At 43.5% G+C, this 25,403-nt stretch overlaps 2 protein-coding genes across 8 annotated transcripts in view; one reads left to right on the top strand and one right to left on the bottom strand.

The window, feature by feature from the left end:
• Positions 1-21,363, top strand: part of COPG2 (COPI coat complex subunit gamma 2) — a 36,076-nt gene extending 14,713 nt beyond the window's left edge. Inside the window, exons 9-25 of one of the 2 annotated variants that reach the window (XM_039519825.1) lie at positions 3,099-3,256; positions 4,036-4,169; positions 5,208-5,275; positions 6,074-6,262; positions 7,409-7,504; positions 7,688-7,846; positions 7,998-8,241; positions 10,396-10,471; positions 12,197-12,300; positions 13,492-13,617; positions 14,626-14,688; positions 15,200-15,339; positions 15,725-15,896; positions 17,671-17,768; positions 19,102-19,240; positions 19,683-19,781; positions 20,869-21,363. In XM_039519825.1, the coding sequence (XP_039375759.1) occupies positions 3,099-3,256; positions 4,036-4,169; positions 5,208-5,275; positions 6,074-6,262; positions 7,409-7,504; positions 7,688-7,846; positions 7,998-8,241; positions 10,396-10,471; positions 12,197-12,300; positions 13,492-13,617; positions 14,626-14,688; positions 15,200-15,339; positions 15,725-15,896; positions 17,671-17,768; positions 19,102-19,240; positions 19,683-19,781; positions 20,869-20,999 (2,196 nt within the window). In that variant the 3' untranslated portion in view covers positions 21,000-21,363. The remainder of the gene's footprint in view (positions 1-3,098; positions 3,257-4,035; positions 4,170-5,207; positions 5,276-6,073; positions 6,263-7,408; positions 7,505-7,687; positions 7,847-7,997; positions 8,242-10,395; positions 10,472-12,196; positions 12,301-13,491; positions 13,618-14,625; positions 14,689-15,199; positions 15,340-15,724; positions 15,897-17,670; positions 17,769-19,101; positions 19,241-19,682; positions 19,782-20,868) is intronic. The other variant, XM_039519826.1, reaches the window with a different exon arrangement.
• Positions 21,364-21,834: 471 nt separating this feature from the next.
• The window catches only part of MEST, a 33,785-nt gene continuing 30,216 nt past the window's right edge, over positions 21,835-25,403 (bottom strand). For 5 of the 6 annotated variants that reach the window (XM_039519827.1, XM_039519830.1, XM_039519829.1 and 2 more), the window contains one exon: positions 21,835-22,977. In XM_039519827.1, the coding sequence (XP_039375761.1) occupies positions 22,860-22,977 (118 nt within the window). In that variant the 3' untranslated portion in view covers positions 21,835-22,859. Of the gene's footprint in view, positions 22,978-24,246; positions 24,437-25,403 lie in introns of all 6 variants that reach the window. The other variant, XR_005592623.1, reaches the window with a different exon arrangement.

The raw sequence follows: 25,403 nt of genomic DNA on the forward strand, positions 1-25,403 counted from the left end.
GTATCATGAGTGCTATAAACATGCTATACCATGCTTGTGGTTTTCTGTAATTTTTGTAATAAGTCCATGGAGTCCATATTTCAGAGCTGAACTTAGATGATAGAACAATGCTTAAATAATGGGAAGCACTACCCTTAGGCCCTGATCTTGCCATGTGTTGTGGTGGGCAAATATCTATTAACTTATGTGGGAGAGCGTGGGTGAAGGGATCCATCATCATGCAACACATTACAGGTTCAGGACCCTATTCATTTGTTCATTCAGTGTCACTAATCACTGTAAGTAGCAGAAAATGTTAAGTTATTGAAGCAATTATTTAATTATTGCAATTAGTAAAATTCATGACACCAGTCAATGTGATTACACTTAGAAAATTTCCTCTAACTTGCCATTCAAACTAATGGAGAATTTTTAAAAACACATGGGCTTTCAGCAAAATAGGCATCCTTTTCTTTTCTAGGAAATGGTGAAAAATGAGTATAAAAAAACTATATGATGTTTCTCCACACTTAAAACGTTAGCTTCTTAATTATATGTGCAGTTTAGTATATCCTGCTACCTTTTTCCCACTAATTTTCTCTGGTGGTTGGGATCTTATTTTGCTGAATTTGTGACCAGTCCAGATAGGAGTTTTGTTTTTAAATTTGAAATCTCTTCAGGGATTAATTTCAGTGGATCAAACCAAAAAATCCCTACATCTCTTGTTTTTGGTCAAGAAAACTTACTGTAGGACTATTGGAAAGACCCTAAGTCTGTGTTTGTATAGGGACAGTTTTTAAATAAGTCTCTGAGGGACCTAGGAAATATAAAAATAATCATTGAAGGTTTAGGGCATAATTGAGCTGACAACAGTTGGTATTTAGATCCTTACCCAAACACAGAAATCTACAACTGGATTTGTGATTTTCCAGATTCAGCTATTTATTAAGCCTTGATATAAATTAGGGCTGTTGATTAATTGCAGTTAACTCAGGTGATTAACTCAAAAAAATTAATCACAGTTTTAATTGCACTGTTAAACAATAGAATACTGATTGAAATTTATTAAATATTTTGGATGTTTTTTCTACATTTTCATATATATTGTATTTGGTGTTGTAATTGAAATCAAAGTGTGTATTATTTTTATTACAAATATTTGCCCTGTAAAATGACAAACAAAAGAAATAGTATTTTTAAATTCACCTCATACAAGTACTGTAGTGCAGTCTTTGTCCTGAAAGTGCAACTTACAAATGTAGACTTTGTTGTTGTTACATAACTGTTCTCAAAAACAAAACAATATAAAACTTCAGAGCTACAAGTCCACTCAGTTCTTCTTCTTGTTCAGCCAATCGCTAAGACAGACCAGTTTGTGTACATTTACAGGAGATGAGGCTTCCCTCTTCTTATTTACAGTGTCACCAGAAAATGAGAACAGGCATTTGCATGGCACTTTTGTAGCCAGCATTGCAAGGTATTTTTACGTGCCAGATATGCTAAACATTCATATGCCCCTTAATGCATCGGCCACCATTCCATAGGCCATGCTTCCATGCTGATGACACTCATTAAAAAAACAATGCAATAATTAAATTAGTGACTGAACTCCTTGGAAGAGAATTGTATATCCCCTGCTCTGTGTTACCCATGTTCTGCCATATATTACATATTATAAGTGTCTCGGATGATGACCCAGCACATGTTGTTCATTTTAAGAACACTTTCACTGCAGATTTCACAAAACACAAAGAAGGTACCAATGTGAGATTTCTAAAGATACCTACAGCACCCAAAATTAAAGATTCTGAAGTGCCTTCCAAAATCTGAGAGGGATGAGGTGTCCAATATGCTTTCAGAAGTCTTAACACTCTGATGCGGAAACTATAGAACCTGAACCACCAAAAAAGAAAATCAGTCATCTGCAGGTGACATCTGACTCAGATAATGAAAATGAATATGCGTCAGTCCACACTGCTTTTGATCATTATTGAGTAGAATCCATAGTCAGTATGGACACATGTCCCTTGGAATGGTGGTTGAAGCATGAAGGGTCATATGGATCTTTAGCGCATCTGGCACATAAATATCTTGCAACGCCGGCTACAACAGTGCCATGAAAACACCTGTTCTCACTTTCAGATGACATTGTAAATAAGAAGCGGGCAGCATTATCTCCTGCATTGTAAACAAACTTGTTTGTCTGAGCGATTGGCTGAACAAGAAGTAGAACTGAGTGGACCTACAAGTTCTACAATTTTACGTTTTATTTCTGAATGCATTTTTTTTGTACATCATTCTACATTTGTAAGTTCGACTTTCATGATAAAGAGATTTCACTACAGTACTTGTATTTGGTGAATTGAAATACTATTTATTTTGTGTGTTTTACCGTGCAAATACTTGTAATAAAAAATAAATACAAAGTGAGCACTTTGTGTTCTGTGTTGTAATTGAAATAATATATTTGAAAATGTAGAAAACATCCAAAAATATTTTAATAAATGGTATTCTATTATTAACAGTGCGATTAATCATGATTCATTTTTTTTAATCGCTTGACAACCCTAATATAAATTAATCTATTCTGGAGAAGAAGCTTAGGCAGTAATTAAAAGGCAAAATAAAGCAATCCCACTTTGGAATCACTCTGTAAAATGGGGATAATACTTAGCTGCCTCAAGGGTATTTGCAGGGTTATTTGATGTTTGTAAAGCAGTTGGGATCCCTCAGATGGAAGGTGCATTGGAAATGCACGTATTATTTCTATGCAGCCTGGTTTTGTAAACGGGTACATTTGATGTTCCAGTGGCAAGCCCTGTCAGGGTTGTGGATAGGTTGGTTTTATAGATCTCTCCCTCTCTAATATCTGGTTCTGACATCCTTCCCCTTAAGGACCATGCGGGAACAGCTGGAACTGTAGTCCTAATCATCTGGGAGTAACTTGTTTTCGTATAAAGATGGCAAGTTACTTTTAGGAAATAACTGGTCTGATTACTTGTGGCACTCAGAAAATGTGGTAATATCAAATCCTTCCTAAGGGAACATGTATTTAAGGTGTTTAGTTTTGTTAGGAACTGTCCTTATATGTATATCATATTTTCCCTCTGATTTTGTAGTATCATGCTTTGGGGCTGCTTTACCACCTCAGAAAGAATGATCGCCTTGCAGTTTCCAAGATGCTGAATAAATTCACCAAATCTGGACTGAAATCTCAATTTGCATACTGCATGCTGATCCGAATTGCCAGCCGGCTTCTGAAAGAGTCTGAAGAGGGGTAAGAGGAGAATCAATCGTCTAAAAATATGGTGGTGTATAAACACTAAGAATAGAGAAACAACTTGGGGTAACAACAGAGTGTAACTAGGAGTAAAGGGATAGATTAGACTGAATTTCAAAAAAAATCTTCCTGACCATGTGCTTTTTCATTGTGGCAGAGTCTCCCAAGGGAATGGGGAGCCTCTGCTATTTGGGACACTTAAAACAAGACTAGACAGCAATAAAAGCATCCATTAAGAATCTATCTGTACTGGCAGAGAGATGGACTTGTTGGTCAGAGGTCTCTTTCCATCTCTGATTTCTCATCCTAGTAGAATAAAGGTTGTAGTGTTTAAGACTTTAAACTCTGGATTGAAGGACTTTTATCAGTGAAAATGGTTGCTTACTGGATGTGACCTACAATAAATATCAAATGTTTCTCTTCTAAATGTATCCCTTCTGACTTGTTAAAGATTGAATGGGTGTTTGAACAAATTTAGAGATTAAAGTACTAGCTAATAGAACCATACTATAGTGTGCTATTGGGTATCCAAGAATTAGTCTCGTATTACAAGTGGGGAAACATGGTAATGTGGCTGATTTGAGCCACGTTCTAGCAGAGTCAATATTGTAACTTATAACTTTAGCGTAAAAAAAAAAAATCTGATTGCATATCTGTCCCCAGATAAGAGATCCATGTAGTGTCACAGCAGAACTTGTTTATAAATATTTCATCACATTACTAAGAAATAAAGAGTGCCTCTGTTTGAAATTGTGTGTGCTCCATTTCACTGGCAGGCACGAGAGTCCATTGTTTGACTTCATTGAGAGCTGTCTGCGAAATAAACATGAGATGGTTATTTACGAAGCTGCCTCTGCAATCATCCATCTTCCAAACTGCACACCAAGGGAGCTGGCCCCTGCTGTGTCAGGTCAGTCAAGGAATGAACCCTTTGTGCCCTCTGCTGCTGGGATGTTCTGGAAATACTTTATTGCTACAATATTTGTTGGCTAACACATTTTAAAGGTGAAGGAGATCAGGGTATGTTTGGTTTGTCATACTGTAGGACTAAGGATAGGCAAGGTGGCAGAACACAGAACCAAGAAATTGAAGTGCAACATCTGCTATCCTATACATTAAAATATTAACTACTAATAAGAATACATTTTCTCTCACATAACTGCAACTATAATTTTTCCTGACTCTCTCCTAAATTAGAAACAATTGGATGGGAAATGACTTGGGCTTTGGAAAAAAGAACAGGAGTACTTGTGGCACCTTATTGTGGGCTTTGGAGAGAAGGTTCAAGAGACTGGTCACCAAAAAGGGACCGAATACTTTATCCTCTCCCTGACTGAGGGAAGCCAGGGTGCGGGGAGGGGAGAGAGGAAGATTTTGAGGAGCGTGGATTGGTAGATATGAGCTATTCTACCACCTGGAGTTCATGTCTTTGAAATAAGCTGAAAGCTGGGAGGTGACATTTAAATTGGATTGGGAGACTAGGAAACTGTTCATGGATGGTGAATGTAACAGTATGAGGAGATAGATAGCAATACATAATTGACTAGAACCTTTAAATGCCCCAACAGTAGAGCCAACCTATGTGTGTGGACCACTGGACATCCTTCTCTCTCTAGTTGCTCCTGCTTCTTCGAGGTGTATCTCTCAGCATCTGCTGTGGGTGAAACTAACTTGAATTGTGTAATGCTTGTGTGTTGTGCGTTTCACTCTCAATGTACTGGAGTGTGGTAGTTCTCCTGCATCATCCAGAACCTGTTACCCCTTGTGTGTCACCTGAGGTAGTTCTCTGCTGCGCTCTTGAAGTGTATCCTGGTCACAAGGATTATTGGTCTTTCTCCCAGGCATGTTAGTGTCTGGATTTGCAGCATTGAAAGCCAGTGTCTATTGAAACACACTACTCTGTAAACTCCTGCATTATAAGTCACTTATCTAAATGCTTTATTTTCAGTGTTGCAGCTCTTCTGTAGTTCTCCCAAACCTGTCTTGAGATACGCAGCTGTAAGGACCCTTAACAAGGTGAGTTTCTGATAGCTCTTAAACAAGTGTTAAGGTGTAAAACTTCGTGTGCAAAGCAAAGCATTGAAGGAAACCAAACTTCTATGCGGAAAGGTGATTCCTAAGGAAGTAGGGCTGTTAGTCATGTGATTACTGTATGAGCAGTCTCTCCATGCTGACAGATCAGCCTTCCACTACAACAAAAAGCTATCCGATAGTAGTCAGGCTAATGATGCTCAGTTGTGGACCAAGGGACTCATGACACCTTGTAGCTGTATAACTTGTGATCTGCTATGGCTGTAAATCAGTGCTTTCTACCATAGGAAAGTTGGGATTCTGAAGTTTGGGGTACAAAGCATTAATCTCTAACTCTCGTGATTGGCTGCCTGTATATAGTTTCTGAATTGGAAGAGTGTGGGGTGAGTAAAACAGTAATCTGACCTGATTTCAAGCTGGTGAACTGCAAAGGGTAGGAACACATAAATAGAGCAACGCCAGTGCTTACAACACCAACCAGCCCTTCCAAGTGTCCTGCACTGGTGTAGGACATGTAACTATGTCTCCTTCTACTGCTGGCTCCGCTAATTATAACTACCTGCTATTTACAGATAAAGGAGTTATTTCTGTAGCTCAAGCAAGAGCCTGAGACCTGTGTGTTTGAAGCTCAAAGGGGTCTCTGGTGTGGTCCCTGCTGACAGCCATGGCCAATATGTATGTGGCCAGTTTGTTCTGTAAGCACTAGGCCCTGATGAATGAACAGAAAGCAGATGTTCTGATCCTTGCTCTAGGATATTATTGCCAGATTTACTTTCTTTCCAGGTGGCCATGAAGCACCCATCCGCAGTAACTGCCTGCAACCTGGACCTGGAAAACCTGATTACTGACTCAAACCGCAGCATTGCTACTCTGGCCATCACCACACTCCTGAAAACAGGGAGCGAGAGCAGCGTAGACAGGCTCATGAAACAGATCTCCTCCTTTGTGTCAGAAATATCAGATGAGTTTAAGGTGAGGCATGGGAGGCCTTTGACCTTTACTATTGCAGATTTTCCTCCTCCTGTTTTGTGAAGCTTTTCCAGTTGCAGAGAAGCCTTCAGTCATTTAGCCTTGTACCATGAAGCCAGCTGGCATTTCTTGAGATATAGTCTGTTAACAGCAGAGGGCCACCTTTCTGCTTCTCTTCCTTTTTCCCAAAGATCCTATGGGATAAGAAACTCTGTCTGCTGTTGACTGAACTGCAATGCACTCTAAGCACCACTGTAGCAAGGAACTGTCGATTGTAACTGTCTTGTGGGAGGAAGGGTTTTGATAATGATCCTCATGTATATCCAGCACATTTGACCCAGGTGTACCACAGCACACTTGGCAGTCTGATAGTTCACACGGGCTCTAAACTATATCAAATTCCAGAAAAAACATACTAAGGCTGGTCATTTGACAGTCAGGAAATACCAAAATGAAGGCTGCTGACACATTCTAACCTCTTTCCCCTGTGTACTTCCGATCAGTCTTTAATAGCATAACAACATACTGTTCCTCTGGACCCCAGAATGAGGCAGAGATCTGCAGGAGATGCACCTCTTAACATCATTGGTTAATTTTGTCCCCATGGGGCACCGGAGGGGACACACTATAATGATACAGCAATTCTTCTCTCTCACACTCACACTCACACGTAGTTGCTGAGATGTGGCAACTGTCTACCTATGAACAACAAACCTATGTAATCATTGTTCATTGTAAGACAGGAGGGAATGAATGTTAGATGCACTTGAAACTGCAGAGGGAATGTGTATATCACAACACAATTACCCAAACTGGAATTGGGCCAGGCTCTTAGAAAATCACTCCTGCCCTTGCCAAAAGCATTCTAGGATCTCCCATTACTAAGTGGGGAGGCCTATGACATACAACTCAAAACAGCTTCTCCAGCATCACAGTGCCCAGCATCAGGCTAGCACATTGGCTCAGTACCCAGCTGGAGGTCAGAGTGCCACCTTCTGAATCGCTAGCACCTAGCTTTTCCTGTCTGAATGCTGAGCTTATATCTGGCAAGATCACAGCTTGAGGTGATGTGTCTGCAAGATGCTCCTTACGTCTCATAGAGAATTTAATGCATGATACTAAAGTCCTGTGTCCTCTTCTGTCTTGCAGGTGGTGGTAGTGCAGGCCATCAGTGCCCTGTGCCAGAAATACCCACGGAAACACAGTGTGATGATGACCTTCCTCTCCAACATGCTCAGGGATGATGTAGGTTTAAAGCCTTTCTTATGTAGTTACTAGCATGTAGTTGTGGTGATACAGGGGCAATCGTATGTTTTTAGTGTTTTCCTTTGGTGGTTGTACAGCATCTGTGGGGCTTGATTGATATTTCTGAACAAGACCTTATTTCGATTCCTGAGCTATCTGATATGTGACTTTGCCACATTTCAGATCAGCCGACATAATCGCTTGGTACATCAAAAATTGGCCTGGATAAACATTTATAAAATGTATTATCAAGAACAACCCTGCATTGGCCTCAGGGATCTGGGAAGGACCTATGAGGACACCCAGCCCATCTCCTTCTCCTCTTCCTCCTCCTCTGATTCTGTGTGTATATGAACACTTTTGTTTCCTTAATGGAGGGAAACTGTATTCATAGTGTGAGGGCAAATGAGCACCTGTTCTTGTACAATGAAGGGCTGCGTTTGCCTTCTGAGCAGCGCCTGCAGGGTGAGCATCCTTTGCTTTTCCCTCCTAGGGTGGCTTTGAGTACAAGCGAGCCATTGTGGACTGTATAATCAGCATTATCGAGGAGAATCCTGAGAGTAAGGAACCAGGCTTGGCTCACCTCTGTGAGTTCATTGAGGATTGTGAACACACTGTCCTAGCCACAAAGATACTCCACCTGTTGGGCAAAGAAGGGCCCAGGACCCCGACCCCATCCAAGTACATCCGCTTCATCTTCAACAGGGTAGTTCTGGAGAACGAAGCAGTGAGAGCTGGTAAGCGACACAGTTCAATACTTGGTTGGCTTCATGTGTGCACGCGTGGGGTCTGGAACAAGGTGCTGGGGTGGGAGGGTGCTCTAAAGGAACAGTCCATAACTCTCCCAGTGTGCCTGCTCTTGGATTGCTCTTGGCTGTTTGCATTAACTCATCTCATGTCATGTTAGCATGAATGCTAAATATTCCTACTCTAAGGGGCATGACCATCGTCTGCTATATATAGCTGTTAGCTTCTGGCTCTTCCCTTGTGAGCATCGATGCCAAAGGTAAAGTAGTGACAATGAGTAAGGAGGAGAAATGTTACCCACTCTTTTGAGTTGATGCATGAGTCTGTCCAGGTCAGACTTGGCATCGTAAAAGCCACGCTATTCAGGACTTGAAGTATATGTCTCTTGTTTCTATGGAAAAGTGATTTTTCTTTTAAGAACTCTCCTCTGAAATCTGTTGCACTCCTTCCCCCCCACAGAGAATCTTTAGACTGTGTTTTTAAAGGCAGTTGACCTTCCCCTCTCCACAATCAGATCAGAGTGGAGTATACTCCTACCCCTTAGATCACCTCACTCTGAGCCAGTAGAGGAGTTAGTATGTTAGGAAGGGGAATTAAAATTGAGCTTACATTTCTGTTGTGAAACAGATTGTATTGTATTGAATCCTGTTCTTCTGAGTGCCATTGTTTTAGCACTGTGGCCTGGGACCAGATACGCAGCATCCGATGGGAGCCATAAAGACCTTGTCACGGGGTGCGCCACTCATTGCTAGAATGGCGCCTCTTCTTGGTCACTCTGGGGAATAGCTTGCCTGGTTGACGCCCCTACCTGCAATTTGCATGCCATCCTCTGCCTCTCTCTCTGGGTCTGCAGCCCCACTCTCGCTCCATGGGCGGCTGCTGCCTCTTCATGACTCAGCCCTCCAGCCAGGTCACTTCACGTGTTTTCCCCTTCTGGGATACCAAAGTCTTTCTCCAGCAATCCTGGGCAGTCTTCCCATTCACTGCCTCTTAGTGCCACTCCCTCAGTGGCTGGCAGGGGAACCTGGGCCCGCTGTCTACGCCAGTTCCAGCTCAGGGGCTGTCTCAGCAGCAGCCAAGGTCGGCCCTAACCCATACCTTGCTGCATTGCCCCTGAGCTTTTCCTACCTTTCTGGCTCTCCCCCTTCCCTGGGTTTGCCAACCCAAACTCCCTCCTCCCAGGGAGTGACTGTAGGCTACTCTGTATAGCCCCCAAAACACCTCCCTTCACCATGGGAGTGACTGCAGACTACCCCCCTTCAGCCCCTTTCTGCTTTCAGCTCCTGTCTGATTCCCTGCTCCCTGGTTCCTCCTCCAGGTGCAGCCTGGGCAGTTAATTGACCCAGCTAGCGACCATCACCCCATTAAGCCTTGTGTGGGTTGGACACCCCAACACAGACCTGTTGTACAGAAACTTCAGCATAGTAGCCACAGATCTTTCTATCAGAATCTTCAAAAGTGAAATTTAATAAAGAGCTAAATTCTCCCCTTTGCATATATAAAGCTCCCTCAAAGCCAGAGTTGAAGTCAAATTAAGTTGGTTTTTCTTTATTAGCTCGGACTGGCTGCGTTAGGGGATAGGCATTGGGATACAGAGCCTTTCATCTTGAAGTCATTGATTCCAATCTGGTGGCCCATGTCAGTAGCAAGGAAAGTCACTGCCACCTATGGAAAATGAGCTTGCTTCAGTGTACTTTCTAATGGGCACGTGTGTATTTGCACCCATGACAGCAAGTGCCAGAACTGCCAAGGATTGGAATGTGCTAGGGAGACTGAACTATCCTCACTGCTAGATAATTCGTCCAGAACTGGTTTGAGGCAAAGTGGTGTGGTGGGGTATGATGCAGAGGAAGATTGTACTGGTGCTACCCATCCTGTCCCTCTTCTGTTACTGAAGGACAGGCCCCAGGGTTCTTGGCCAGGTGCCTTTTAGTACTGAAGAAACATCCTTTAAATAGAGTTAAAAGGCAGTTTCTCCATTTGTGTGAGAGTCTACAATTGGTGAGGCACAGATTGTAGCTCCCTGATTGTAGCTTCAGGACAATCGCATACATGCTTGCTTTAAAAATCCTCCGTGCGTGTTTTGGAATAGACGTCTGGCTACAGACTGAACACCTTTCCTACCCCTTTGTCTTCTCGTCCAGCTGCTGTGAGTGCATTAGCGAAGTTTGGGGCCCAGAACGAGAGCCTTCTTCCAAGCATCCTGGTGCTTTTGCAGAGGTGAGCAGAGTTAATGCCAGTGTATGTGCTTTGTTCTTTAATACTCTAAATAGGGTCAGGCCAAGTCAGTAGTTGAATAGAAGTGAACCAATATGCTGAACAGGAGATGGAGTCAGTAGGTGGCATTATTCCCTTTGAGTCACTCCTGGTGCTAGGGAACACCGGGACACCAAAGTTGTAGTGTTTTGAGTGACTCTCAAAACAGGTCCTGACCATTTGGAGTCATGTAAACTTGTGGTTCTTTTATGAAAAGTGAGTGTGTTTAAAACATTCCATTGTGGGTAGTACACCTAGGGGGTGACTTACAAATGTTTTTGCTCTCGTGCCCCATGAAGCAATAGGTATTAACTCACTTTACTGTTAGATTAAGTAACATGCCCAAGGCCAAATAGTGACTGTTGGGATTGGAACTCAGGTGTTCCAGGCTCTCAGTCCTGTGCAATTTCCAGTAAAACCATCCAGCCTCCTTACTATTCTCTATACAGTCAGTTGTACTTGGAGACAGTCACCTACACGTATGTAGCACTGCTGTGCATTTTAAAACAATTGCCATGTTTCACTTCAGTGGTGGGCTGCAATTCAATGGGTAATGAATGTGCTTTGCGGTCTTGTGGGGTGAAAGGTACCATGTGTATATAGTAGTAATCATAATCTACCTAGAACTGAATTCCTAAAAGATGACTTGATGGCCATGTTGATGTATGTGTCCCCTTTCTGTGCCCTCTGATTTGGTTCATGTCTTTGACAATAAAGCTTTTTAAAACCCTGTTGGGATTCCCTCCAAGACCTCTTTCTGCTCGGCTTCCCAAGAACTCAGTTTGACTGCAGCCTTCATCTCTCAGATATCATTGTTTGGCATACAGCAGTGCTATGCTGAGTTGACCAGACTCAAACGCAGTGGGGATGGATGCAGGGTACATCACAGCTCCAGAGTTATGCAGAAACCTTCTCCCTTTTTATTCATTACACATCACGTTGCATCACACATTTTTTGATTGGCTTGATTACTTTGCAGGAACCAGTCCCTGTCACCATGTGTTGTCCACGCATTGACCATGGTTTGACTTCCTCTTTACCTCATCTCTCCATGACTTGTTATCTATTTCATATTAAATAATTCCCTGCGACTTCTCCCTCTTATCTTAGCTGGCTCAAACATTCCGTCAACTTAGCCTACTGACCTATTTACTTATCTTATGTAGCATAAAGATTCTGTTTTCAACCAGATGATTCATTTATGTCCCTAATTCTATCTTCCAAAAAATGAGGCCTCCCTCCATGTGTTAATTATTCATGTCAGGCCAGGCCTCAGCTACAAACTCCTGTCAGAATCAGTAACCCCAGTAGCTGCAGATATGCTTTTTATGTAACCTGACCCAGGTTTACAGGGTAACAACTCAATTGGTGATCTCCTCAGTTCCTTTGATACGTTGCACTTGAGTATGAACGCTTTAAGTGACTGCCGTATACATAATGGAGAAGACTCTTGTGTGCACAAGGAAGCCGAGTGAATTACTATGCTAAACAGACTTGGATTTTAATATTTTAGAGATGGGGGATGGCACGGAGTATTTACATAGATCACTGCTATAATATTGTGTGAAGGTTTTTCCCGGGTAATCCATCAGAGGGGTTAGGGTAGCATTGCAGTATCAAGTGCAGAGTTCCTTCCATAGTGCTGGATTTTGAACCATTTTGACCCCAATGCTCTCATTCCCCAAACAGGTGTATGATGGACAGCGATGACGAAGTTCGTGACAGAGCAACGTTCTACCTAAACGTGCTGCAGCAGAGACAGATTGCACTGAATGCTGCCTATATCTTTAATGGTTGGTAATGGAAGTGAATGCAGCTCTGCTCATCCTAGAAAACTTCACTTTTCTTATTGTATGTTACAGTTGTATCATCTTCTGGGTTGATTCCATTACAAATAGCAGTCATTTCCAGTGCAGCCTTGATCACTTCAGTCAGGATGCCTGGAATGAACAGAGCCAAACTGAATGTGGGAGGGGTAGCTCAGTGGTTTGAGCATTGGCCTGCTAAACCCAGGATTGTGATTGTGGCCCCCTTGAGGGGGCCATTTAGGGATCTGGGGCAAAAAATCTGTCAGGGATGGTACTTGGTCCTGCTAGTGAAGGCAGGGGACTGGACTTGATGATCTTTCAAGTCTCTTCCAGTTCTATGAGATAGTGTTTTTTAATATATGGAGATATATCTATGTGCATTAACACTTCTGAGTAAAGTATCTGAATACTACATAATGTTTAGTTGTGCAGGGAGTATTGTCTAGTGGCTAGAGCATAGGCAGTGGTAGTCAGGACTCCTGGGTTCTGTTTCACACAGCACAGCAGTGCTGGGTGACTTTGGACAAGGCCCTTATCCCCCATTTTACCGCGAGTAAGGTGAAACAGCGACCTTGGTGAGGGGACTGGTGATTGGCTGTAAAGTGCTTTGGGGTCCCTGGATGAAATGTTATATGCGCAAAGGATTTATTATTATTAAGACACAGTGTATTTGCAGAACAATTTGCCACTCCTAGGAGGATGTATTCATACTGCATGTCAACCCTCTCAGTCCTCAGGTGCCCTCTGTGCACCAGTTTTCTGTCATTGCGTTGTTCAGAGCAGACTTTTTAAGCTCTTTAACATCTGAAGGCATTTGCAGTGCTCTGCTCACCATGGGGTTAAAAATGCTTTTTGCCTTCTTCTTTTAAACTAAACCCAGATTGTATTTGCGCCAGGCTGTTCCATGCATCCAACTCACTGACACAAACCAACTGAAAGGATGTAGAGGAGCTTTAAGCTCTTTCTAAAGCTTTCCTCGTGTGGTTTCAGAAGAGAGGTAGTTGAGACACAGGCCTGATGATCAAACTCTGGGACTGTTCTGCAGCTTCCAGTTAAGTAGACAGCCCTACGTTCTTACTCAGTGTAGTGAGCACTGTATGTTCTGCTTCCTCCCTGGACCTTGTAGTTTCTAATGTGAAGCAGACACCCTTTGTATTAATCCCCTGTATTTTGCAGGGTTGACAGTCTCCGTTCCTGGGATGGAGAAGGCCCTGCACCAGTACACCCTGGAGCCTTCTGACAAGCCTTTTGACATGAAGACAGTTCCATTAGCTACTGCACCAATCTTTGACCAGAAAGCAGGTAATATTCAGGCTTCCTTTAAGTAGCACCTACTAGAGAAGGGGCTGGCTTCATAGACCAAGCATCAAGGTTATGATCCCAATACTTGGGGGACTTCCTGAAGTTGCATGCGCCAATCACAGCGGGGTCAGCACAACCATCACCCTTTGGAGACGGATACATTTAATACCACTTAACTCCTGGTGTGTTGGGTCTGATGAGGTCCTGTTTGCGTCTCCTTGACATTGGAGAGCAGGGCATTTTCCATAAGAAGATGTGGTTTGCCTGCCCCAATGTCTTTGGCCCAGAGTCTTCTCTCCTACTCTAGTGCAGTGTTTGCTGCTGCCTTCTACCACTGAGGCGCATGCATATCTGAGCTGCTGTGTGTGTCATTTATGAACAGCTTCTGGATCTTTGTGGATTAGAAGAGCTATATAAACCAAAAATATTTCAAATGGTTTTGCCAGTTTTCTGTTTCATGCTTAACGCGTTTCTGATCTCTCAGTGTTTTAGAAATAACATTTATATAATTCTTTTGTGCAGTCCATTAGATCTTGGAGGCTGGGGGAAATGAATGATTTGGAATTGGATTAATGATATGGTCTCCTGAGAACGGAGTAAATAGTAAGCTGGTGCCGTATGAGAAATGGTAGCCTGTCTTATGCAATACTGTAATTCATACAACATAGCTCCGCTGCTGTATTATGCACCATAGCTGGAGTAGTCGTGGAGTCAAAGTCAGACCTGAATTCCTAATATGTTTGGTGATGGCAACAGCGTTTAATTCCTGACTGAAGGTGGGGGATCTGTTACCATTATTCATTAATCTCTCTTCTCTTGGGAGGTCACAGATTGTGAGGAGAAGAGGCAATGCTTTGATTAGTGTATGTAAAAATTTGGATGAGAAACATGCAGTAAATGTGTGGAACACATGACTGCTTAGTGAATCTGTAAGGGAAGATTTAATGGGGCCTGAAATGAGTGTCTGAGGAGCTTTACAACACAGTATCTTTGCTTCTCTTCTTGCAGAAATTGCACTAGTGGCCAGCAAGCCTGAGAAAGTTGCTCCGTCCCGCCACGACATATTCCAAGGTATGGGAAGGGGGGGGATCAGTGGGGTCTCCAGTGCAGTGGTCCCCAAACTGTGGGGCATGCCCACCTATGGAGGTACAGAGGGATGTTTCAGGGGGCACAGCAGGGCCCAGGTCAGCCCTCATGGGGGGGGGGAAGGGGAGCCTGGAGGGAGCTCCGCTCCAGCCCTGCCCCCCTGCCAGCCCCCAGTCGTAGCTATGGCCCCAGCTGTGGCCCCGCTCCTGGTTGCAGCTCGGCCACTGGCCCCCGCTCTCTGCCCCTGGCTGTGGCTCCATTCCCAGCCTCCAGCCCAGCTGTGACTCCATTTCTGGCCCGGGAGGGTGTGGACACATGCCATTACTGGGGGGATGGAGGATGTGAGAGGAAAAGTGTGGGCACCGCTGCTCTAATGCTCGAAGACCAGTGGAGGGAGGTGTGGATGTGCCAAGTGTTTTACCACTGGTAGGGAAGGAGGCGATTCTCAAATCTGTCATCAAAAGGTGTCTAACACTGTCCATCTGTTTCTGTGCAGAGCAACTGGCTGCCATTCCCGAGTTTAAGAGCTTGGGTCCCTTATTCAAGTCATCTGAGCCAGTTCAGCTTACAGAGGCAGAAACAGAATACTTTGTTTGCTGTACTAAGCACGTGTTCACTAATCATATGGTTTTCCAGGTAAGACAAGTACATTTGCTAGCGTTCCAAAGGGACTCTTCAGAGACTGGGTATTTCATAAATGCATTGTGTGTGCTGGAGAAGAACATCCTGTCCTAGTGGGAGCTATAGTGGTTACCAAGTTGAGTATTTGTGATACCTGGAGACCTCCAGTCTTCTGCTTCTAGGCTAGTGAAGAGTAGTCTTGTCCTGAAAATCAAGAGTGCAGGAGACATGAGTCAGTCTGTAGAGTTCTCCCTGCCATCAGGACCACAGAGGCATGATTGGTAATAAGGTGGGATGTTCTCCATGTTTACAGCAATATGGTAGCTGATTTCAGAAAATCTTTAATAGAAAAGTGTTTGCTGCACTCAAGTCCCCTCCTTTCTATGCTTCGCTCTTGCAGTTCGACTGCACAAACACCCTAAATGACCAGTTATTAGAGAGAGTCACTGTGCAGATGGAACCGTCGGATGCGTACGATGTGATTCGCTCTATCCCAGCAGCCAGCCTTTCTTACAACCAGCCGGGCATGTGTTACACTCTCGTCCGACTGCCCCAGGATGATCCCACTGCAGGTACCAAATGGAAGGATAATGTTTTGCATGTGTAGGCCACTTGAATGAATTCTCAAAGAAACACTGGCAAGGTGCTTAGGATTTGCATTTATGTGTTAATTTTGTATGTCTTGTATGTTAGATTCTACCATTGTTTAGTTTTTGTTTTCAAGTGTCAGTGTCACCAGTGTTTGTGTAGGATCTACAGTTAGTCGAAATAATATATACACTTTGAAATACATATAACTACACTAGATGATTGAAAGAAAAATATGTAAAAGGTGGTGGAGCAATGCAGTTAATAACAAGGGGAAACAGAGTTTGTTTCCTTCTTGTTGTCTTGAGGTTATCAAAGCAGCAAACTGGAAAATATGGACACTGCCTGAAACTAAACACAGGAGCAGAATTAGCCTAATGTTGCCCCTTTTTGACCCGAGTGGCTAGCCAGAGTTTGGGGCCCTAGGGAATGCTGGGAGTAGAAATTGTGACTAGTATTTCTTTGCCACAGTTTTGTTTATTTACAAAGAATGTACAAAGCCCTACAACTCTGAATGCAGAAGGAATCAAATGGCACGAAACAGCTTCCTTTGCTCACAGCACCAAGAACGCTCTTTTCAGCCTGCCCACATCCCCCTGACCCACAAACCTTTACCCAGGTTTTTTCCGGAGTCGGATGCTTTGCTTTCAGCTGCTCCTTCCGTATGGCTACATCGCTCACTCTCTCTCTGGTCTGTCTGTTCTCTGTGTGTTCTGTGCGCGCGCGCGCGCTCTCTCTCTCACTCACTCACTCACTTTTCTCAGTATAAGCCCTCTGTCCGAACTCCTGGGTTTGTTTACAACCCCAGTCTTAGGTGGAGGGCTTCTGGTTAACTCATCCTGACTGTTGCATTAATTCAATGGTGTGTTCACTCCTGTTCTCAAAGAAGTTTGTGATCAATGCAGTCACCATATGTCTCAGCATAACAGGCCCCACCCCCATCTTAGCTCCACTCATTGTCCTGTTGGTGCCCAAAATGGTGGTGATGCCCTATGTGGCCCATTCCAAACAGAAAGAAAACCAGTTTAACAAATTACAAATGATACAAGGTTAATTATTTACACATGTGCTGTGTCTTTCTATCAAGATGTTTTCACATAACCATCCCAAATTGATTCCTTATTTCCACCCAACCCCCTGTTCCCTTGTTTTATGAACGGAATGTAATCAGTTTTTCTAATTGTTCAATAAGGTAATGAACCAGATTAGCATCCCCTCTTTCATCAGATGTATTAGACATAGAATTGTAGTGACAGGGCTCGTAACACTAATTCAAATTCAGATGAAAACATGGCCAGGAAGTTGGGCCTCGCAGTATCTCCAGGTGTAAAAGAGATTGAGATGTTTTCCTAGTGCAGTTCTCGGTCCCATACACTGGGTTAAAATATTGACGTATGGGATTGAGAGAATTTTCTTCCAGGGTAGAAGAGGCTGTTGTTTGACTTTCATTCAAACTATCTGATCTGACTCCAAAGTCTTAAAGGGCATTGGCTGGTCCCAGTATGCTTTAATTTCTGCATATTCCCTGTCTGGGAAACTTCCCTCACCCTAAATGTAGTGTAAAATTCCCCAATAAACTCTCTCTCTTTAAATTGTGGTGTTAATTCCCAGGCTACCTGGGGAACCTGCTACATCTGTATTTGGGGAGGAGATCATCAGTATGGTGCTATTGCTATTCCCTTTATGGGAAAGGAGAGCTTCAGCGCTCAGTTTAGACAAAAGAAACTACGTGCTCTTGATTCTCTCCCCTTTTCCCAGTCGCTTGTACTTTCAGCTGCACAATGAAATTTACAGTCCGAGACTGCAACCCAAACACGGGGGTGCCAGAGGAGGATGGCTATGACGATGAATATGTGGTAAGTTCACTCTTGTTTGCTGCACCTAAAGTGTATGTGTCTTCCTGTCCCTGTGGGATTCTCATCGCTCTGCCGTAGTCTCCTTTTGTGTCTTCCCTGCCCCCCACTCTTTTCTTCTACCCTCCTGCCTGGAATACGTCCCAAAATCATTCCAGCTGTTCACCCTTTGTCTTGTTCAGATCCCTCCTAAAACCTCGCTTCTGCCAAATCTTTGTGCGGTGACTCCATTTGTGTGACCCTGTCCAACCCTCCCCATCCGACTTTGTTTGCCTGCACTCTTTCTTGGGTCATGTCTACGTTCTAGCTTAGAAGCTCCCTGTGGCCAGGGGTGGCTCCAGGCCCCAGCATGCCAAGCGCGTGCTTGGGGCGGCATGCCGCGGGGGGCGCTCTGCCGGTCGTTGGGAGGGCGGCAGGAGGCTCCGGTGGACCTCCCGCAGGCGTGCCTGCGGAGGGTCCGCTGGTCCCGTGGCTTCGGTGGAGTATCCGCAGGCATGCCTACGGGAGGTCCACGGAGCCGCAGGACCGGCGACCGGCAGAGCGCCCCCCGCGGCGTGCCGCCCTGCTTGGGGCGGCGAAATCGCTAGAGCCGCCCCTGCCTGTGGCTTAACTCTCTGTTCAGCAAGGTGCATGTGTTGGGATACAAAGTAACTCCTCAGTCTTCCCTTGTGCTGTTGGCTTCTTGCAAGGTAACTTCCCCTAGATTTATCATAGGATCTAGAACGTGACCTCCAGTTGTAGTAATTGAGCATGCTTCTTGGATGGCACCTCTACTAGGGAGCTCATTTCACTCACATTTGTTTAAAAGTTTTAAGCCTTGCTAATAAATCCTGTAAGCATTACTTTGCCTCTACTTTCTAGGGCCTTCATGCCCAGGTTAAACTGCAGCTATCCTGTGAAATGAGTCTAGTGTACTGGAGCTGTACCAGTCATAACTATATTGTATGCTGCTGTCTTCCTCCCCGCTCTGTAAACGTGTCTGCACTTCAAGCTGGAGGTGACAGTTGCAGCTGCATAGATGTATGTGCGTTAACTCTGGTCAAGCTAGTGTTGCAAAAATAAAGTGTTGCTGTGGTGGTGTGAGCATCGGGATAGGCTTCCCGCTCTGAGTACAGTCCCAACTGAGACCCTAGGGATGTACTCAGGCAGCTACTCGGCCCTGCCTCGGAGGCTGCACTGCTGTTTTTAGTGCACTAGCTCGATCTGAGCTAGCGTGACTACGTCTGCCCGAGATGGAAATTACACCTCCAGCTCCAAGTGTTAGACGAACCATAAGGTGAAGATCCTTTTGTGCGTGATTCTATGCAGCCTAAATTCTTCCTCATTTCTCTGCCAGCTGGAAGATCTGGAGGTAACTGTGTCAGACCATATTCAGAAGGTCCTAAAGCCCAACTTCGCAGCTGCCTGGGAGGAAGTAGGCGATGACTTTGAGAAAGAGGAAACCTTTGCTCTCAGTTCAATTAAAACCCTTGATGGTGAGATGATCCCTTCTCCCCCTGGTAACCCAGACGGGACTCTGCCCAGCTGTGGAAACAATGTGTGCGGTGTTCGGGCAGAAAACCTTTTTATGCTAGTTTAGAAAGATCCTTCTGGGACCTGGTAAATTTGAGTACCCAGTGGGGCAGTTGCATGGCTGTGTGCCTCAGTGATGGGTTTGGAAACTGCACCTCCCCTCTGAAAATTAGTGGCTTGGGGGAAAGTTGCACTCTTCAGCAACTATTTGTGATGGGGGAAAAGGTTGGCAGGTCCCTGAGGCCTTGCACTCCAGTTCATGAGCTAGATTGGTTAAACCCGAAGTCATGCTCAGAACATGTTCTCTAACTGTGAATTAAAGTTTCACAGGAAACAAGGCATCAAAATGTAAACAGACTATGTGAAAATAACCTTTTTTTTTTTTCTCTTTAAACCTCAATGCAGAAGCTGTCGGTAACATCATCAAGTTCCTGGGCATGCAGCCATGTGAGAGGTCCGATAAAGTGCCAGAGAACAAAAACTCCCACACGCTGTATCTAGCTGGTAAGCATCCACCACTGATGGGTTTGTTTCCATACTCCTCTGCAACACAGACTTATTACACTGCAACTTCCCGGGGGCCAAGAGATTGTGTTTTCAAATACTGAGAGAGACTGGATTACAAACGATGTACAACAGCACGTTGCCTTTACAGGATGCTGTTAGGTGCACCTCAGACTAGACCTTTCCTTGCTGCTTTTTCTCAGCCGCGTGTATTAAACCCCTTTGTGAAAGGACCTAAGCTCCCTACCCATCTCCAGTGGCTTTCCAGGGGCAGGCCAGAACACCCCAGAGCACTCCTCAGTTTCCTAGTGCACCTTCTTGCTCACTAAAATCCTGCCCTAGCACTCCAGGCCGTTGCATTTGGTGAGCACACTGCCTGTTCCTCGCACATTTTGGGGATCCATGAAATTGGAAAGACTCAGCTTATTTCTACTCTGTCTTATTCTAGTAACAGTAAAATACAAAATTGCATTAAAACGACAGTATCCAGTTCTAAGCGCTCAGATTCTGTATCTGCTCTGTGTACAGAATTCCTAGTGGCTCCGTGGGAGTTTGTATATACAGTGACTATTAAATAGGGTTTGGAACACAATCCATAGTTCTGTGCGTGGAGCCCTAACCCTTAGGAAAAAGGGTAATTCTTCAGGGTTGCTTTAATGTCACTAGGGGCACAGCCGTAGGAGGAAAGGCTACAGTGAGTCCTAACAGGCTCTTCCTTTCTCAGCTCTGGCTTGGAACCCAGAGCAGCTCTGCTTATGGGCACGTAGCAGGAATGATCACTGCCTCTTTGGAGTGGCCTGGGCTTCAGGTGCTAGCCCTGTGTTTAATCCACTGTGTCACGCATCTTAAACCTGAATCTGTTTGACACTAGCAGTCTTTAAGGAAGGTGTCTGTTTGAATCGTGTTACTTGGCTGAAAGCATGTGCTCCATTCTCTAGGTGGCTGCAGCTTAACTAATTCTTGCATTATCTAGGCTGTGACTGTACAGCTGTCAGGTTCACAGGCCGGGCTTTAAGTCACTGAAGGGTAACTGCTAGAGCTATTTCACTGTTAATCTACTCTGCAAAATCCTGCTCTTTGTCCCCAGGTGTGTACAGAGGTGGCTATGATGTGCTGGTGAGATCCAGGCTGGCATTAGGAGATGGAGTGACCATGCAGGTGACTGTCAGGAGCAAGGATGAAACACCAGTAGATGTCATCTTGGCCTGTGTAGGCTAAGTCATGCTAGTTTAATACCTGCAGGGGAATTTCACCTCAACGATCTCAAACAGCCTGACTCTGTCCTGTCTGACTTTCTGCATGGAGTTTTTATTTTGTCATTTTGTATGAGGTTGCAGTAATGGCAGCTCTGGCTGGTCTCTGTAACATACACTTAATGCTGGGTCTCACCCCCACCCTGGTCATCAGTTATATGTTCCTCTGATCGATTGCATCTGTGGACCTTACAAGACTTGTTTGGGGATAAAAACAAACTGGAATCAGACTTTTGTCAAAACAGATTTTTATTAACAGAAAATAAACATTGAACATTCCAGTTTCAAGTTGTTGAATTGTTGCTAATAAAATAGAATCTTTAAAAGTTTTGCCATAGCAACTCATAGTATAGTATTGTTGATCACCTGGGAGAATAACTCTGCCAGCTGGGTTGACCACTGATAAATCTGTTTGGTACAGCACAAGCAGCCCCTATTGGAAACCTTTCCTCTTGATGGGATGCTAGAAACTAGAAATCTGGTCAGTTGCAAAAAGCAGTGGTTCTCAGTCCCCCTGCCAACTTGGCTTTACAATCAATTTTGTAATGTTTCTGCCTCTGGTGCTGTGTGAAAGCCATACAACCTCAATGTTGGAACAAATAACTAAAGTTTAGAAGTATGACATGACTTCAGTTCTGACCCTTTAGCCTAAAATTGAGTTAAATATGGTCCCTCTTAAGGGGAGAACTTGCAACTTTTTAGGAAAGAGACTTTCCGTAGTATGAGGTCACATAAAGCCTCTGTATGCAGCAGAGCCAGTACTTCAGGTTTTTTATACCTAAAACCACAGGGAATTATAAAGGATAGTTATTGCTTTAATATTGGCAATCAGTCTTAGGATTGTTATAAATTGTGTAGTATACACATAGCTTCTGAAAATAACACTTCAAGTAAAGAGCCCTCTTGACTTTATGCTTCAGGCTGATTCTGGCACTGTATGTACAGTAGAGCACATCTCTTCCAAGACACACTGGTGAGGCTACAATGCACCTTAATTTGCACCTTGTTATTGCATTATGGAGTTGAGTACTAATAACAGAGGTTAGGTGGTGAAGGAAACTTGCCTTTTAGGACTGTTCCACGCTTACATTTTACTGGTACAACAGGGTTAGTCAGGGGAGATGCTGTGCCAGTAAAAGCCCTTCTGTAGACAGTTCTGCCAAGCTGAGCACTCTCACCACAGTATAACTATTCACACAAAGGGGATTTTGCTGCCCTAACTAGAGCAGCATAGTCAATGTGTAGACAAGCCCTTCAAATGAAGAATTAGGTAACAAGGCCTGACAACTAATTACTAGTTCACATCTTTATAATGTAGGTATTTTCCCATTTTAAAACTTGTCTAGACAGTAGCTCAGTTAAATGCACTTTCAGAGAAGAGAAAGAGCTACTGTTCTGGAAACAAACTAAATGGCATGTGGTTGCAAATGGGGTTCTGGCTTCCTGGGATAGGCTGGGCTTCTTCTGGCCACAAGGACAGGGAAGGAGTCTTGGAATAGCATGATTAGCAGTGACCTACCTCTCCCTCACCACTAGTTCCCAACTGTGCCCTCCGGCCTAGGAAGTCAGCCCAGGGCCAGAACTGCTATCAGTATCCCCTAACTTCCCTTGGATGTGCACATTGTCTTTCATGCCTCCCTTTAGGTTAATCCTTCCCAGTGTTCAAAGGTTCAATTCCTTACGCGTATGCAGCAGTCTAACATACCCAAAGATCACTCTGCACAGAACAGGAAAGTGAAGTGTCAGATCTGGAAATGAAAGCACCCTGGCTCATACAGTAGACACCACTGAGCCAAAGCATGAGAGGGAAAGACCACCTTGCTGCTCAGAAGGAGTTGATGAAGTTCAAATATGCATTCAGGAAGCCTGTAGGATCTTCAAGCTGTGGATAGTGGCTAATGTGGTCATCCAGAACAGAGACAGTAGACATAGGAAGCACTTTCCTGTTGAAAGAATGCAACAACTGGTAACTGCATGCTCCATGGGGAGGCAGGCACTAAATCTGAAGTACAGGGAGTGGAGTAGACAAGTAATCAGACTAAGCTTCAAGGCTGCTCCAAGAGGTGGAGTGGTCCCTACAACTGCAATAAGATCTCTTGTGATCCTGTGTGGCCATTCTTAACCAAAGGGGGGACCTCCATTAGCATGGGCATTACATTATCACCCACTTAGTCTGCATGCTTTTATATCCCTACTGCCAGGCACTGTGTCAAAAAAAAAATGAATTGGAATATAAATACTGACATTTCAGTGTCTAGTAGAGATGTATAAACAAGTCATTGTCTGCATTAAATTTTAGTTTGTACTAGGGTTGTCAAGCAATTAAAAAAATTGTGATTAATCGCACTGTTAAACAATAGAATACCATTTCTTTAAATATTTTTGGATGTTTTCTACATTTTTAAATATTGATTTCAATTACAATACAGAATACAAAGTGTGCAGTGCTCACTTTCTTCTATTTGCACTGTAAAAATGATAAAAGAAATAGTATTTTTCAGTTCACCTCATACAAGTACTGTAGTGCATTCTCTATTGTGAAAGTGCAATTTACAAATGTAGATTTTGTTACATAAGTGAACTAAACAAAACAGTGTAAAACTTTAGAGCCTACAAGTCCATTCAGTCCTACTTCTTGTTCAGCCACTCGCTAAGACAAACAAGTTTGTTTACATTTACAGGAGATAATGCTGCCCTCTTCCTATTTACGTCACCAGAAAGTGAGAACAGGCATTCGCACGGTACTTCGTAGCCAGCGTTGCAAGGTATTTACATGCCAGATATGCTCAACAGTCGTATGCCCCTTCATGCTTCAGCCACCATTCCAGAGGACATGCTTCCATGCTAATGATGCTCGTTAAAAAAGTGTTAATTACTTAGTGACTGAACTCCTTGGGGGCAAATTGTATGTCTCCTGCTCTGTTTTACCTGCATTCTGCCATATATGTTATGTTATAGCAGTCTCGGATGATGACCCAGCACATGTTGTTAGTTTTAAGAACATTTTCACTGCAGATTTGATAAAACGGAAAGAAGGCACCAATGTGAGATTTCTATAGATAACTACAGCACTCGACCCAAGGTTTAAGACTCTGAAGCGCCTTCTAAAATCTGAGAGGAACGTGGTGTGGAGCATGCTTTCAGAAGTCTTAAAAGAGCAACACTCCAATGTGGAAACTACAGAACCCAAACCACCAAAAAAGAAAATCAACCTTTGCAGGTGGCATCTGACTCCAATGATGAAAATGAACATGCGTTGGTCCACATTGCTTTGAATCGTCATCAAATAGAACCTGTCATCAGCATGGATGCATGAATCTTTAGTGCATTTGACATGTAAATATCTTGCAACGCTGGCTACAACAGTGCCATGCACATGACTGTTCTCACTTTCAGGTGACACTGTAAACAAGAAGGCAGCATTATCTTTTGCAAATGTAAACAAACTTGTTTGTCTGAGCGATTGGCGGAAGTAGGCTCTAAAGTTTTAAATTGTTTTGTTTTTTAATGCAGTTTTTTTGTACATCAGTCTATGTTTAAGTTCAACTTTCATGATAAAGAGATTGCACTACAGTATTAGGTGGATTGAAAAAATTTTTTACATTGCAAATATTTGTAATAAAAATGAGCACTGTACACTTTATTCTGTATTGTAATTGAAATCAATATTTAAAAATGTAGAAAACATCCAAAATATTTAATAAATTTCAGTGGTTATTCTATTGTTTAACAGTGCAATTAAAACTGCAATTAATCATGATTAATTTATTTGAGTTAATCATGAGTTAACTGCGATTAATCAACAGCCCTAGTTTGTACTCACTTCGCTAGTGCTTTTTATGAAGCCTGTTGTAAAACTAGGCCAATATCTAGATGAGTTGATCTACCCCCAGAAGACCTCTGTGTCGGTACGTATACGCCCGGTTGAGACCCACTGCCTTACAGTCTGGGGTGTAGTGTGATGATACACCTATGGGTTCTAGTGTAGTGAGATGCTCCTTAGACTGAGTGAGAGCCAACTAAAGCTTCCACTGCCAGAAACAACCCCAGGAAGAGAGCTGCTCCGTCAATTGATAGCAAAGGTCTTGCACTTTTCAGGTATGTTTTACTTAATCATTAATAGGGAGGGCTGGAACAATCCTAGCCCTTAGATCAATTACACATTGAAGATCCTGCTGAGACTATAGTTTACCCCAAACCTATTCCTTAACTGAATCCACACCAGACTGGAACTCTCATCTGCTCTTGACAGATTCTTCCAAACTAACTTAAATTCCCTTTACAAATTCACATTCAGCAGAGGGAGATTTCCAGTTATTCCTCGTTACATACTGAAACACTCTGAAAAGTTTAATGATCTCATACAGAA

Source organism: Mauremys reevesii, linkage group 1, assembly GCF_016161935.1.
Source record: "Mauremys reevesii isolate NIE-2019 linkage group 1, ASM1616193v1, whole genome shotgun sequence".
Classification (NCBI taxonomy): domain Eukaryota; kingdom Metazoa; phylum Chordata; order Testudines; family Geoemydidae; genus Mauremys; species Mauremys reevesii.